General features: G+C 36.9%; 1 protein-coding gene across 8 annotated transcripts in view; it reads left to right on the top strand.

Annotated features, from left to right (window-relative positions):
• CASK (calcium/calmodulin dependent serine protein kinase) overlaps positions 1 to 17,208 on the top strand; it is a 410,968-nt gene that overhangs the window by 105,261 nt on the left and 288,499 nt on the right. For 5 of the 8 annotated variants that reach the window (XM_036744928.1, XM_036744933.1, XM_036744931.1 and 2 more), the window contains exon 2: positions 4,947 to 5,077. In XM_036744928.1, coding sequence (XP_036600823.1) covers positions 4,947 to 5,077 — 131 coding nt within the window. The remainder of the gene's footprint in view (positions 1 to 4,946; positions 5,078 to 17,208) is intronic. The other 3 variants (XM_036744934.1, XM_036744932.1, XM_036744929.1) reach the window with 1 other exon arrangement.

The following is a 17,208-nucleotide window of genomic DNA, read 5'->3' as shown; positions in this document are numbered from 1 at the left end:
TCATTTTAAAGTTGAGGAAGTAATCTCTTCTTGACTAAGGTGAAGAACTTCCTTTATTTCCTGTTACATATGTTTCCCTCAAAATGATTGTACATTATTAAACAGCTTATTTAAGTATGTCAGTTATATGGAATTTAGAATCTGATTATTTTTAGGTTTATTTTGAATACATTGTTGCTTTGGTTTTTAGAAAGACCTAAAATCTAACGTAGAAATTTTTAAAAATGTATTTCTTCATTTGCCTTTTTTGATTGAGTCATTTTTTCCATTTATATTTAGGGTTATAATTATTAGTGGGTTTCTGATATTCAATTATATATGTACTCTGTATATGTATAATATACTTAAAGTCTTAATGCAGTCTTAATGCTTCACTAAGACTTTTTGGGTACGTTATACTTATTTCTTCCTAGTTTAGCACATATTCTATGATTTATTTTGGATAATTTAGTCTTAACAACTACTTTCTGCCCCTGACCACACCTAGCCCCAAACTCTTTGAGTTTACTTTTATTTTTATCCAAATTAAATGACAGTAGTACATGTTTCCTATAATCCTTTCCTATTCTTACTAACCAGCCCTGTTATCTCTTTTTCTCTTCAGTAACATTAATTTGTTATGCTCCTTTCCTAGAAGAATTGTCTGCATTTCACACCCTTCTGTCCTTTCCCTTTCTAGGAAATTCTAGAGTTTATCCCCACGAATTTAATTCCTGATAGAGGCCATAAAGTGCAGTGTAAAGTTTTATGACTCTAGTCTAGAGCCTTTTTGATTATCTGTCGCCTTCTTCCCCTCCTGCCAACCCAATTTAACCCTTCTCAGCCACTTTCACTCTTGTAGACTTTGATCTCCTGAACTGTTCAAAATCGCCTCCCAGAGTTTGGGGAGTTTTGGACTTTTGCATTGCTTGATTACAGTAGTCTGAGTTTCTTAACCCTTTTGCATGAATCATCATTTTAGACTTATATTCCTCCAGATAACTTATAGGTTTGACAGTTTGTCTGTCTATCTGTCTATCATCTATCTACATATATGTGTGTGTGTGTGTGTGTGTGTGTGTATATGTATGTGTGTGTGTGTGTGTATATATATATATATGTATATATATATATATTCATTCAAGATACTTAACAGTATTTCATTTCTGGTTTATAATTTGGTTATGGTTCCTTGAAACTATCCAAGAAGGAATACTTTTTTTCTCTTAAATATTTTATTTCCCAATTAAATGTAAAAATAATATTTAACATTTGTTTTTTTTTTAAATTTTGAGTTCCAAATTATGTCCCTCCCATCCCTCCCCCATTGAGAAGGCAAAGCAATTGATATAGCAGTCATACAAAACATATCTCCATATTAGTTATGTTGTTAAAGAAAACACAAACACCCTCGTTCCCCTGGGGGAGAAAAAGGAAATGAAAGTAACAAAAAAAATCTTCATTCAGACTCCATCATTTCTTTCTCTGGTGGTAGATAGCATTTTTCATCCTAAGTTTTTGGGAATTATCTTGGATCATTATATTGCTTAGAATAGCTAAGTCATTCACAATTGATCATCATGCAAATGTTGCAGTTGATGTATGTAGTTGTTCTGCTTCTGCCCACTTCATTTTGTATCAGTTCACGATGGTTTTCCGAAAGCATCCTACTCATCATTTCCAAAAAGTATAGTAGTATTCCATTACAGTTATATACCACAACTTGTTCATCCATTCTCTAATTGATAGGCATCCTTTCCATTTCCAATTCTTTGCCACCACAAAAACTTCTGCTATAAATATTTTTGTACATGTAGTGGTATTGCTAAGTCAAAGGGTATTGACAGTTTGGTAGCTCTTTGGGCATAGTTCCAAATTGCTCTCCAGAGTGGTTGGTTCAGTTCACAACTCCACCAACAGTGCTTTAGTGTCTCAATTTTCTCACATTCCCTCCACCATATATAATTTTCCTTTTCTGTCATGTTAGCCAATCTGACATGTGTGAAGTGGTACTTCAGAGTTGTTTTAATTTGCATTTCTCTAATCAATAGATTTAAAGCATTTTTTCCTATGACTGTAATTAGCTTTGATAACTTTGTTGGAAAGCTGCCTATTCATCTCCTTTGGCCATTTGCATTTGGGGAATGACTTGCATTCTTGTAAATTTGACTTAGTTATCTATATAGTTGAGAAATGAGGCCTTTATCAGAGAAACTTGCTGTGAATTTTTTTTTCACAGTTTTGATTACTATGTCCCTCCATTCTGTTTTCCCCTGTTTATCCTATTCCCTCTTTCCTTTCACCCTGTCCATTCTCAAAGGTGTTTTGCTTCTGACCACTGCCAATCTGCCCTCTCTTCTATCAGAACTCTCCTTAAGTTATCCCTTTCTCCCTTTGCTTCTTCCTTGTAGGGTAAGATAGGTTTCTACACCCATCTGAGTGTGTATGTTATTCCTTCTTTGAGCTAATTTTGATGAGAATAAGATTCAAACATTGCCTGCCACCCCCTCCCACTTACCCCACCACTGTATAAACTCTTTTGTACCTCTTTTATATGAGACAGTTTACTGCATTCTACCTTTCCCTTTCCCGTTATCCCAGTGCATCCCCTTTCTTACCCCTTTATTTTATTTTTTTAGGTATCATCCCATCATGGCCAACTCACATCAGTGCCCTCTGTCTAATCATACTTCTAACTGCCCTAGTAATGATAAAGTTCATCTTCCCATGTAGGAAATGTAACAGTTTAACCTTATTGAATCCCTGATAATTTCTCTTTCCCATTTACCTTTTTATGCCTCTCTTAAACCTTGTGTTGGAAAGTCAGATTTTTTATTTGGCTCTGATCTTTTCGTCATGAGTTTGAAAGTCCTCTCTTTTATTAGATGCCCATATTCCCCCCTGGTTTTGCTGCGTAGATGATGCGTGGTTGTAATCCTTACCTCTTTGCCCTCCAGAATATCATATCCTAAACCCTCTGATCCTTTAAGGTAGAAACTGTTAATTTTGTGTTATCCTGACTGTGGTTCCACAATATTTGAATTGCTTCTTTCTGATTACTTGCAATATTTTCACCATGACCTGGGAGCTCTGGAATTTGGCTATAATATTGCTGGGAGTTTTCATTTTTGGATCTCTCTCAGGAGGTGATAAGTGGTTTCTTTCAGTTTCTGTTTTACCTTCTGCTTCTACAATATCAGGGCAGGTTTCCTTGATAAATTCTTGAAAGATGATGTCTAGCCTTTTTTTGTTGTTCATGGCTTTCAGATAGTCTACTTTGATTACTTGATCTCTCCTGGTTCTATTTTCCAAGTCACTTGTTTTTCCAGTGAGATATCTAACATTTCCATTCTTTTGATTTTGTTTTATTTCTTGATGTCTCATGAAGTCATTAGTTTCCACTTGCCCAATTCTAATTTTTAAGAAGTGATTTTCTTCAGTGAACTTTTGTACCTCCTTTTCCATTTGGTCAGTTCTGCTTTTTAAGGAATTCTTCTTTTCATTGAATTTTTGTGCTTCTTTTACCATTTGACCTATTCTGTTTTTTAAGTGTTATTCTCTTTTTGTGCTTCTTTTACCATTTGGCCTATTCTGTTTTTTTAAGGTGTTAACTTTCTTCAGTATTGTTTTGTACCACCTTTACCAAGCTGTTGACTCTTTTTTCATTATTTTCTTTCATCACTGTCATTTCTTTTTCCAATTTTTCCTCTACCTCTTTTATTTGATTTTGAAATTGCTTTTTGAGCTCTTGCAGAAATTCTTGTTGGGCTTGAGACCAATCTACATTTTTCTTTGAGTCTTTGCTGTGTTGACTTTGTTTTCTGAGTTTGTGTTTTAACCTTCTCTGCCACCTTAGTAACTTTATATGGTCAGGTGTGTTTTTGTTGTTTGGACATTTTTCAATCTTTCTTGACCTTTCGCTTAATGTTATATCTTCTCCTGGGGTGGAAGAAGCACTGTCTCAAGCTTCAGGTTTTGTGTACAATTGTTTTCAGAGCTCGTTCTGGGGGTCTTTACCTTTTTAGTTAAAGTGGTGTTATCTAAAGAGAGGTGTAGTTACTGCTCTTCCGGGTTACTCTGGTCTGTGAGAAATCCCAAACATTCTTTTCTGCCCTGGAACTGTTACCAGCGTCCGTGCTCTCCAGAGGCTTCTCTTGAAATTTTAATGCTGCTCCTTACCCTGGGACTGAGACCTGGAACAGTGCATGGGCAATGCAGCAGAGTCCTGCACTCTGCCAGGAAAGGGTCCTCTGTAATCCCCTTCAGACTAGTTGTCTAGCCTATTTACCAGGCTGTGGGCTGAGCCCCCGTGGCCTGTGCTGGACTGTCCTCCACTCTCACCACAGTGAGACAGACCTTTTCCTGCCAAACTTCTAATTTGTCTTGGGCTGCGGAATATTTCACCCTGTCCCTTTGTTGGTTCTGCCACTCCAGAATTTGTTTTGGGGTGTTATTTTAAAGCTGTTTGGAGGGGAATTTGGAAGAGCTCAGGTGAATCTCTGCTTTTACTCCATCGTCTTTAGGAAGGAATATTTTCAAAATAATTACTGGATTTTATCTCATTGGGCTATGTACAGACTTATGGGTTTTACTATTTCTAAGAAAATACTGATGTTTTAAGCAGTGCGTGTACAATGGTATCAAGATTATTTTGGAAAGTTATTTAGAATTTAGAACAATTGTTTTCGATGCAAATTTAGCTTGTATTCTGAATTTGTGGATTAATTTATTTGTGAAGTATTCAACTAAAGCACAAGAGATGCAAGATTGCTTTCAAAATAGTTATTTGGGTTTTATTATGAAAACATTTACATTTGGAGGCTTCCCAAAGAACCTGTGAAATAACATTACTCTTGCTGTGTCCATTAGGTTAGAACGTCATAAAACAGTAGCAGGATACTTAAGGCAGTGCATGAGTTTAGGAAATTCAATGCATGAAAATGTGATTTCTCTCTTTCTTTTTATAGGGGCCCCTTCAGTGTTGTGCGGCGATGTATCAACAGAGAAACTGGGCAACAATTTGCAGTAAAAATTGTTGATGTAGCCAAGTTCACATCAAGTCCAGGGCTAAGTACAGAAGGTAAGAGATGGATTTCAAGTAAGTTATTTGATGTCTCACTTTATTCCATCTCCAATATCCATTTGCCAACTAGTATCTTCATCTGGGGGTTGGGGATCAGGGAGAGAGGTGTAGAGAAAAGGAAGAAGAAAGCTATGCCTGTTGAAATGAATTTTTAGGAATTAACATTTGAAAGATAGTTACAGTAAATTTATAAGGGCTTTCTGAATATTTATAAATGCATCCAGTATAACTAAATAGCAAGAAAATGAAGTCTACAAGTTGTGTTTTCTGTCCCCTTTTAAGTAATGCTACTTGTGGATGAAGGCGAGGAGAAAACAGATCCAAAGAAACAATAGAATTGTAGGCTTAAAGGATAGTCATTTATGTGACATCCTTCTTAAGAGTCCAGGACTTTATGGTTCAGGAGAGTTCAATCCAATCCAATCAGGCTGAGGGAAATGAGATATTTAACTGGGGATTTGAAGTGCAGGACATAAAACTTAGGTTTCAGGTAATTGGTAATCAAGAGTTGACAACTCAGGCTGTTTGCTCCATGTATATACCTTTTTAACTCTGTACGTTTTTAGTGACTCCTTTGTAATTTATTAAAAGTAAATTCCATTTTGATTCTATAATGTTATGTGTATGTTAGAGTTGGCATTGACTGATATTTTATCCTTGGTCAATTTAAATATATCTTCAGTATTGGAAAAATTAACAGGCTGCAGTGAAAGATGGCATCATTTCTCAGTCCTTTCCTTTTTAGTTCAAAGATTACTCCAGTGTGTAACTTGTTATGCAAAAAGATTCTTACAGATAGCCACCCTTAAAGCCACTGATTTTTGTTGTTAGTAATTCTGTAATCTTTAAACTCTCATGCCATGGAGTAAAAGTAGATTTGTATACCTATTGAAATCCACAGTATAAATTTGCTGTTGGAGGCCCATTTAAATATAAAGGTTTCCCATCTTATAAATACCAGATAAAAATGGCCAGTTGCACACTGAATCTCCTTTCTCAAACTGCTTTCAGCTAATATTCCTCCATTCTTCTGCTCATAAGAGATAGGAATTAAATTGATTGATGAGGAGGAGGAGGAGGAGGATGATAATAAATTGCCTCCAAGATAAATACAAAATGGTCTTTAGCATTCCAAGTCCTTCATAACCTAGCCCCGCTCCTACCTTTCCAGTCTTCTTGCACCTTAGTCTTCAACATGTACTCTTTGATACAGTGACACTGGTCTCTTGGCTGTTCTGAACAAGACACTCCCATCTTTTGGCTCCAAGCATTTTCTTTGGCTGTCTCCCATTCCTGCAATACTCTGCTTCCTCCACTCTGACTACTGACCTCTGTTGCTTCCTTTAAATCTCAACTAAAATTCTGCCTTCTATAGGAAGCTTTCCCTAACCCCTCCTAATTCAAGTGCTTTCCCTCTATTAATTATTTCCTTTTTATCCTGTGTTATAAGTTGCTTTGTATAGAATCATTTGTATGTCATCTCTCTCATTAGACTCCTTGAAGGTAGGGACTATTTTTTGCCCTTTTTTGTATTCCTAGTGCTTAGCACAGTGCTTGGCACATAGTAAGTGCTTAGTTAATGTGTATTTGTTGCTTGATAGCTAAATAGTATAGCTAAAAAGTATTTTATAACCAAGAAGCACATCTGCATATACTTTTTAAATTAAATTTGTTTCCTTTTGTTTTCACTTTAATTTCTGAATGTATCCCACATATTTTCTTCTCTGTAGAAAACTTCTCTTTAAACCAAATTTTAAAAAAATATGAAAAACAAATTTAGTAAGACCAATCAACAGATTGACTAGATCTAACTGTATATGTATAAGAATCATGGGGTTTCTTTAGTTGTTTACATACGCAGTGTATACCACACCAAAAGTCTTCTGTCTTTGCCGTCAATGGAAAAAGCTACATTTTTAAATTCTTCATGAGGACCCCACCCTGCTGAGTCATTACAATTATGCAGTGTTCAGTTTGGTTTTATTCATTGTTCAGTCTTTATGCACAGTGTTCCCGTTTCTTCATATTTCACTCTGCATCACTTTATATAAGATTTCTCAGAAGTGTTTATGCTCATTATTTCTTATGTGACATTAACATTTAAAAGATCTGATATTCTGAATTTGACAAACACCATTGAACATGAACATTTGCATATATGAATAACAGAAAAATTATTATATATGAAACTGCAAATCTCATCATATACTAGGTTGTTCTTTTCATCTCAGAACATCGTGATATTATTCCCCACCCTGTGTTCCTTTCTCCTAGACTGTAAAGATGGATCTTTCCCCTACTATGACATCCACTGTATATGCACTCTTGATCCTATTCCTTTGCATCTTCTGTAGCAGTTTACAACCCCACCCCCTCTTGTCTCCTGACACCTCCCTTCCCCTTGCCCCCAACTGTCGGTTCTTTCCTTGTTGCCTTCAAACATGTCTGAGGTGCCTCACTTTAAAAAAAAATACCAAAAGAAGCGCCCTTTTTCATGACTTCTTTTGCCTCTGTTTCTTCTCTTGTCACTTCTGACCCCTTTACAATCTTGCTTCCAACCTCTTCACTCAACTGAACCTGTTCTCTCCAAATTTACCAATGACCAAATCTAGTATTCTTTTCTCTGTACTTATTCTCTTCAGTCAGTCTTCTACGTTTTGCACTGTTGTTCACCCTTTCTTCCCGCATAGTCTCTCCTTTCTAGATTTTTGTGACAGTATTTTCTCTCATTCTTCTACCTATCTGACCTCTCCTTATTCTCCTTTGTTGGAGCATCATCTCTTTCACATCTCTTAACTGTGAGTGTTCCCCAAGACTGTCCTGGCACCCTCTTCTCTCTATGTACTCTCATGGTGACCTCATGAGTTCTCATTTGTTCAGTTATAACTTCTGTGCCAATGACTCAGAGATCTGTATATTAAGCCATATCTCTCTTTTGCACTTTAGTCCCGCAGCCCACTTGCTAATTGGTGGATATTTCAAAGTGAATGTGTAGCATGGTATATCCAGAAATGAGCTCACATTGGTCTTTTGACCAATGCTTATGAGATCTGTACAATACGAAACGATCAAAATGTTCTTTGAAATGATTTTTTTTTTTTTGCTGCCTCTGGATACAAAATAAAACCAACATGGACAACTCTTTTTTTTATAGAGAACCTTTGTTGTTTGTTGTTCAGTCATGTCCCGTTCTTTGTGATCTAATAGACCAGAGTACACCATGGACACCAGAGTACACCAGGCACTTCTGTCTTGCATTCTCTCAAAGTCTGTCCAAGTTCATGTTTGTTGTTCTCATCCTCTGCCATCCTTTTTTCCTTTTGCCTTCAGTCTTTTCCAACATCAGGGTCTTTTCCAGTAAGTCCAGTCTTCTCATTATGTGACCAGAGTATTTAAACTTTAGCTTCAGTATCTGACCTTCCAGTGAATAGGCTGAATTAATCTCTTTAAGTATTGACCGATTTGATCTCTTTGCTGTCCAAAAGGCCCTCAAAAGTCTTCTCTAGCACCACAGTTTGAAAATGTCAATTCCGTGGTGCTTAGCTTTCCTTATAGTTCAACTCTCGTGGCCATAACATTGCTCCTGGAAAAACCATAACTTTGACTACATGGACCTTTGTCAGCAAGGTGATGTCTGTTTTTTGGTATGCTGTCCAGATTTGCCATAGTTTTCTTTCCAAGGAGCTTGTGTCTTTTAATTTCATGGCTGCAGTCACCATCTGCAGGGATCTTTTGAACCCAAGAATGTAAAATCTGACACTGCTTCTATTTTTCCTCCCTCTCTTTGCTAGGAAGTGATGAGACCTGTTGCCAAGATCTTAGTTTTTTTGATGTTAAGATTCAAGTCAACTTTTACACTCTCCTCTTTCACTCATCAAGAGGCTTCTTAATTCCTCTTCACTTTCTGCCATCAGAATGGTGTCATCTGCATATCTAAGATTGTTGATATGTCTCCCAGCAACCTTAATTCTGGCTTTTTGTTCATCCGGCCTGGCATTTTGCACGATGTACTCTGCACATAAGTTAAATAAATAAGGTGACAATATACAGTCTTGTCATACTCCTTTTTCCAGTCTTAAACCAATCACTTGGTCCATGTTTGGTTTAACCATTGCTTCTAGGCCTGCATACAGATTCCTCATGGGACAGGTAAGATGATCTGGTACTCCCATCTCTTTGAGGACTTCAGCACAATGTGTTTTGATCCACATAGTCAAAGACTTAAATGTAGTCTTTGAAGCAGAAGTAGATGTTTTTCTGGAATTCCCTTGCTGTCTCCATAATCCAGCCAGTGTTGGCAATTTGGTCTCTAGTTCCTCTGCCTCTTTGAAAACCAGTCTGTTCTTCTGGTAATTCTCAGTGCATATACTGCCAAAGCCTAGTTTGCAGAATATTAAGCAGAACTCATTTCCTTGCCATTCTCCTCCTTTCTTTAGGATTGGGACATGAAGAGATCTTTTCTAATCCAGTTGCCGTCTTTTAGGACTTTGCATAGAGATCATATGTCTGTAGAGAGAACCTTACTCTAAAGAAAACCTATAAGCCGTCCTTCCATTTATAAATGGAATGTATCTTTTGTCTTCTGATTTCTTTTATAGTGACAGTGTCAAGATTGATTATGATTCATTTCCTTCAGTCATGAATCTCAAGGTTAGCAACAATCAGGTTATAATTATCGATCGTCTAAAAGTCATGTGATTCTTAGCATCATCTTTTCCCTTTTTGCTATCTTGCTACTACTATCGCAGCAAGAGTTTAAGCAGGTCTCACATGACTGAAGTCGTTTTATTTTGTTTTGTCTTTTTTGTTTCATAGTTGCTTTGGCCGATGAATTCAGCATAGCAATGTCTTAGGTAGTCTAGACTTCAGAAAAATAGACACAGTTTGTGCTAGGCTTATACTGGCTTGGTAGAACTAGCCAAAGTTTGTGTTCTGTTGGCTTGGCTTGGGAACTCAGGGTCATTTCCATGCCATTTTGAGGGGAACTTTGTGTAGAGAGAAATAGGCAAAACACCTGTCAGCTATCTACTCTCTTTAAAAAAAAAAACTACTTTTCCTTAGTACCAGCATTTAACAAAAAACCCCAACTATTTTTCAGTATTATCATATCAGAATTACATTCTAACATATATATGTATGTATGTATGTATGTATGTATGTATGTATGTGTGTATGTATTGTGTGTGTATGTGTATATATATATATACGTATATTCAGTTATGCAGTGTTCCAGCTGTATCATGGGTTAAATAGCTTTTTGTGAGCTCACCTGGGATCTTTACTGCTGATAACATGATTTCTGTCACACTGGCCGTGGATCATTTTGTAAATTACACCTAGCTGGATATACCTGCAGAAGAGGTTTCAAAAGAGGTAAATCTGCTGCCTTATTTCTCATTCTTTTTACTTGGTATATGAGAAATTCAGTTGTACTGGGATAAAGATGTTATAAAGTTCTAAAACACACTAATTAAGCAAAGGAGATTGTTATGCTTCCTGTGGTCTCAACACCGTAAAGTGCTGAGTGGCATTTTCTTTGCCTGCAACCCCGCTTAGTGGGGATTCCATTTTATCCAGATTATTTTGCTTTGCAAATTTGTCCTCAGTTTGTACTAAAGAGGTCATTTCAATAGTTCAGTGACTCATGCAGGAGGCTGAGCCTACATGCCCTTAAAACAATCTGCTAAGGATTGGGATCCAGGAGAGGCACGGTATCCTCAGACTTGTGAATATTTATAGTGTCCCTTGGGAGAGCATCTTGGAGTGATCTCAAGTGTCTCATCCTCTGCAATACATTATTAGGGAAGAGACGCAAGACATCTTCTGGGTTATCTGGATCCTTATACATATGTACATACGTGCCTGTACATATAGGATGCCTGTTCACCACTTTTGGTAAACACCATAGGGTGCAGAACACTCTCTTTTGCTTCACTGATATGTTTTAAAACTTCACAACACTTATAACACAATTGAAATTTCTTACAAACCAAGTAGAATAGGAATGCCCCCTGTATGTATGTGTGTATGTGTATATGTATAAAGATCCATGCAAACCCAGTCCTTAATATATGTACATACATATGTACATAAAATATATGTGTGTACCTGTATACACACACGTACACACGTATCTCCTTCCCTCTTCTTCCCATCTCTACCTGTGTAATATTTTTTTTAAAATTGTTGATTTGGAGAGAATGGAATCTTGTGTTTTGGCTTAGGTTAAAAATCAAATCAAATATTTGTCTATATTTCATGTATTCACTTTATGAATTAAAACTAATTTTTCCTCTGGTATGTGTTCCTAGCAGTTTTATATGGGTATATTTCAGTATTTTTTTCATGAATTCCTCCTGAGATTTTAAGCTGGGGGTTGAAATAAGTTTTCTCTCTCTGTGGGATTTTAGGTGATGTCTGTTTTTTCTCTGTGTTTACCTTTTATATTTGTATCTGATAAAACTGAATAATGTAACATTTTTTAAAAGCTTTTTTGGAGAGCTAGAGCAGTACTTAAGAAAGAATGATAACTACAGTATTTTATTGCATGAGACTTGAGTGGTGAAAGTCACCCCATAAAAAAATTAGAAGACAGCAATTTCAGGTGTTTAACTTGTACACCTAGGGCTAGGAAGAGGAGTTTGTTTTTTTTTTAAAGATTTTTTTTTTAAAAAGTTTTTTTAATGTCAGTGTAGCATAATGGAGAGCCAGCCTCAGATATAGGAAGGCCCAGGTTAAAGTTCTGCCTCTGACACATACTGGTTGATTGTGTAATCCAGGACATTGTAACTCATTGCTCCAGGCCACTTCATTCTCTACCTCTAGCATTGGTACTTTCCTGATTGAGAGTTGCATGTTCAAATGAATTGACATGTTTGGTTATTTTTAGAAAAAAAAAAAAGTTTTTATTGATATCATTTGTGTTTACATTGCTTCATTTCCCAATATGTTCCTTCCCCTTTCTATACCCAGAGAGCCATCCCTTATAACAGGGCTGTCCAAAACACAGGCCTTGTGCCCCCATACAGCCCACCTGTGTCCTCCACAAGCACAGAAATCGACACAAACACTTTAGTTAAAGCATTTATGTCGATTCCATGCCCATAGTAAACATAGGTGGACAGCATAAAATCGCACTGTGGGCAGCGTTTGGCCCTCTGGCTGCCCTTTGGACAGCCCTGCCTTATAAAAAAGGATCAAAAAAGGCATTAAAGCAAAACTAACTGACTCAGCAAATTTGACAGTATCTCCAGTGTTCTACACTGATAGACTCCTATTACTTTTTCAAAAGGATGGACAAGGCATTCTCATCTTTACCTCAGGACCAAGTTTGGTCCTTATTATTTATTACACAACATCCAGGTGTTTGGTGTTTTGTTTTTTTGGTGATTCTTTCCTTTGGTATTATTACGTAATTAGTCAATGTAATTGTTTTCCTTTTTCTGCTTACTTCACTTTGATTCAGTTCATATAAATTTTCCGATGCTTTTCTTTTTCACATTCATTGCTTTTTTTTTTAGCATGTAACATTTTGAACTAAATTTTATTTAGCCATTCCTGAGTCTCTACATATGAGAACTTCCTTTTGCATTGCCAACAACATTATATTTCCATGATTAAGAGGAGAACTCTTAACCAAGCAAAGAATAGAGGCAATCACAAAAAGATAAAAGAGAACGTTTCAGTTAAATGAAATTGCAAAGCTTATCCATCAGCGCATTTAAGATAAGGAAAACTGTCCTTTTGGGGGAATATTTGAAGCTGATAAGGGCAGTGTCTGTCAGATTTTATATTGGGCTCAAAAGATTCATGCAGATGGCGATTGCAGCCATAAAATGAAGACACTTGCTCCTTAGAAGGAAAGCTATGGCGAATCTGCACAGCATACTAAAAAACAGAGACATCACCTTTCTGACAAAAGGTCCATGTAGTCAAAGCTATGGTTTTTCCAGTAGCAATGTATGGTCATGAGAGTTGGAAGGTAAGGAAAGCTGAACAACACACAATTGACACTTTAATATTGTGGTGCTAGAGAAAATTTTTGAGGGTCTTTTGGACATCAGAAATCAAACAGGTAAAGCAGTTAATTCAGCCTATTCACTGGAAAGTCAGATACTGAAGCTAAAGCTTAAATACTTTGTCTAATGATGAGAAGGACACACTGAAAAAGACCCTGGTGTTGGGAAAGATTGAAGGCAAAAGGAAAAGGGGACAGCAGAGGATGAGATGGATAGTTTCATGGAAACGACAAACATAAACTTGGACAAACTTTGAGTTAGAGTGGAAAATAGAATTGCCTGGTGTGCTCTGGTCCATGGGATCACAAAGAGCTAGACATGACTGAGCAACAAATAACCAGAACAAATTCAAGATTAGTATAAGGGATTAAACATAATAGACCAAAAGCCACTCCCTGTTGGAATTTCTCTACTAGAAGGGAGTTGTTGTTCCTTGTGGTAAATATTTCACCCAGCTGTGAGTCTGCAAGACTGAAGCTCAAATAGAGTAGCTGAACTGAAAGGAAGAGACTTAATAGTTCACTACCTAAGACTGATCCCTAGTAGCAACTCGTCAGAGTCTACAAGAAATGACACTTGGTTATGTGGCTGTATGGCAGGATCAGGGTTTAGTTTCACAGCAAATAAGCATCATTCTGTGGCATTTAATTGGATCAATCTGTTCTGTCACACAAGGAAAGCTGATTATTGGACTTGATTATTATTATTATTATCTGATTATTGGTTTCAATAATGGGAGGTTCAGTAGTCTATTTTGTTACCTGTTTGCTCTACCAGGCTGTTAGTTTTCTGGCTTGGGATTCTTGCAGATGGTCCGTTGGAATACACCTCTCAGAGGAAAAAACAAGATTACCATTTTAGTCAAACGTGTTTCTAAATGGAGTCCTTTTTCTTCCTCCACACTGCAGTAAATAAATGGGAAAAGAATATGAATGAAAAGAAGAATTGCATGCTCACAAGGAGGGCTGTCCCTCATAAGTAGCATGAAAGTGTCATTGTGTGGCTCAAAGGGAGGAACAGTAGACATCTCTGGCCTCTTTCCCCTCTCCCCTCTCTTTTCCAAGAGAAGCTTCTGCCAGGAAGGGAAGCAGGATGGTGGGACCAGAAGCTGATCACTCTCCTCTCCTCAAAGAGAGGAGGTACCAGGCTAAAATTATATCTATCTGATAATGTATACTGCCATCTCCTCTCTCATGTGGCCTTTTTCCCAGAAACTTTTCTCTTTCACAACCTGAAGTGGGCTTGGTATCTTCAGTCTTCTTTTGAAGATAGAAACCAGAAGTGCCTGAAATATCCAAAGAACCCTAAAGAGACAGCCACCGGTGAAAAAAACTGAAGCTATCCTCACTTTCCCTACTGTCAACTCTGCTCTGCCCTTAACACAAGTGTAGGGCATTGATCTCTACCAGTGAGGAGAGTCATACCAATGCTTTGGGACTCAGATCACATATGAAAAATTGTTACAGATCATTAATATAATAAAAATGCAAATCAGTTGGCTCTGAGGTTTTACTTCACACCAACCAACTGGCAAAGATGACAGTAGATAGAGATAGTTAATGTTTGAAGATCTGTAGAGAGACAGGTATACTAGAATTGGCCAAACCATTTTGGAAAGAAAATTCGAATTATGCTAAGAAAACTCCTAACATGGCCATATCCTTTGATGCAGAGACCACACTCTTAAGCATGTATCCCAAGGACTTCAAAGATAGAAAAGGTTCCATATACCTGAAACATATAGCAAGACTTTGTAGCAAAGAACTGGAAACAAAGCAGATGCACATGGATTGAGGAAGAGCTAAATGGATTGTGGCACATGAATGCAATGGAATATTACCATACCATAAGAGAAGAGACTTCAAGGAAACCTGGAAAGACTTGGATGAATTGATATATAGTAAATTAAGTAGAACCAGGTGTTCTGGGTTAATCCTTACTCAGACTATCCTGGTGGTTCAGGTTTGGAATTAGAACAAAATGAGATACTCTTAGACCATGTAACATTTACCAAAAGGAGGTATACTTCAAAATAGCAGTGAAAGGTTATCCATTAGGGCTGTAGCTTCATTGACTTGGGCAGCTTGCCTTGCCTTCTCATTTACCAAGGTATATTAAGATTGAGGAATGCTCAACTCGTTATCTTAATGGTAACCAAAAAGCCTTATCAGTTGTTTGAGCCATAATCCCTTGGGCCAATTAAGGCTTGAGGATGGTTTCTTTGCCTTCTAGGAAAGAACTAACCTAATCTATGTGACCTTTACCTTAGTGTAAGATGTTCTTAACACAGAGGCTGGGAGAGATTAATAACTTATTCTAGGTCACACAGGTAGTAGCAACAGAGCTTAAATTTAAACACACGATCTGACTCTAAATTAAATGTTCTTTCTGTCACATCATGCTGCCTCCCTTGAAGCTTGAGATAATTTGTTTCATTGCATTGTCTTTTCTCAGAAATTGTATCTATTTATCTTTCTTGTGTTTCCTTTCTGTGTGGTGTGTTTGCCAATCGAGCGGTCAGCTCGTATTTCTCTTTTTTTGAAGGTCTATCTTGTTTAGGATATTTTTATTAATGTCTTTATGATTTTTTTATATCCTCATGCTCTCCTTGTACACCACCTGCCTCCCCCAATACACATGCCTACAATACTTCCTTATAACAGTGGAAAGTAATTAAGCAAAAACTAATTCAGCAACTACATCTGTTAACGCCTGCCACATCTGTTGTATTTTTTTACACTCTTGTTATTTTATATATTGGGTTAAGTGTTACTATATCAGCTCGTCAAAGTCTTCCCGCGCTTCTCAGACTTCCTTACATTTGCCCTTTTTTGTAGAATTGTACAGTAGTACAATAATGTCCTATGACATTTGGATATTACAGTTTGTTCAACCATTCCCTAACTGAAAGACATACACTTTTTTATGGTTTTGTTTTATTTCGGCTGCTTTAGAAAGCGTTCTTGTAAGTATTTGTGGGCCCGTTGTCTTTGTCCTCGATTTCCTCGGTATGCGTGCTTAGTAGTAAAATTGTTTTCAAGAATCACTGGGCCATTTCTGAGCTTTTGTTTTAACATCACATTCATTTTCCCTAATACCCTTCTCTTCTTCCATATGGACAGAGCTATTCCTTGTAGCACAGATTTTAAAAGAGGTGGGGGGAGAGGGCATGGAACACTTGAGCAAAATGCTGTGTCTAACGGCATGTGCATGATTCCATACTCGTATCCCACTCCCGCCCCCTGCACAGAGAGGTGAGAGGTACTTTTCCCCCGGCGTTATTTTAATGTTTAGGTGTGTGATTGTTTTTGCCATTGCATTGCTGCTATCAGTCTTATTTCTATGTACCTTGTTATCGTCTATCTTGTTTTCCTGGTTCGTCTTCTCTGTGCTCTGCATCAGTTCATAAAGTATTGCTGTGCTTCTCTGAATTCTTAACATTCACCATATTCTATTACATTCGTGTACTATACTTCATTTAGGTATTCCTCAATCAATAAGCAGCTATTTAATTCTGGTTCTTTGCAGCCGAAAGAAGTGCCGCTATGAATATTTTCTAAAGTTCAGCCCCCTTTTCTTTAAGTTCCTTGGCTGGAATATATTCCTAGCAACGTTATCTTTTGGCCATGTAATTAGTCAGGTTTTTTTGTTTTTAGCATAATTTCATATTCATTTTCAGAATGCTTGCATCACTTCATAGCGATCATAGTATACTAATGCATGTCTTTTTGCAGCCCTTCCAATATTGACTATTTTGATTTTTCTTTTTAAATGGATTTTTATTTCTATCTTTTTACATCACCTAAATTTCTCCTTGAACCAAATTTATTAAATAGAAAGTCAATAGGAAAAAATGTTAAAATCTTGTACCTATACTATAGTTGTTATTTTTCAGTCAGATGAAGTGCATAAAATCTCACTGTGCTTATTGGTTACAAAATAAAAGTATTTGATTTGTCAGGGGAAAATGCTACTACTCACATGCACATGTTATAAACATACAGCAATCCTTAGAAAATAAAACAACAGGGATAACATTATTAAATGACCCTCTTATTACTAATATCAAGTGAGGAATAAAACATGTGAAATTCAGAATCCATTTGGAAGAGGGATCTGCTATAGATG

Source organism: Trichosurus vulpecula, chromosome 2, assembly GCF_011100635.1.
Source record: "Trichosurus vulpecula isolate mTriVul1 chromosome 2, mTriVul1.pri, whole genome shotgun sequence".
NCBI lineage: Eukaryota > Metazoa > Chordata > Mammalia > Diprotodontia > Phalangeridae > Trichosurus > Trichosurus vulpecula.
The sequence above is the reverse complement of the archived record's forward strand: the minus strand, read 5'-3'. Positions and strand labels throughout refer to the sequence as shown.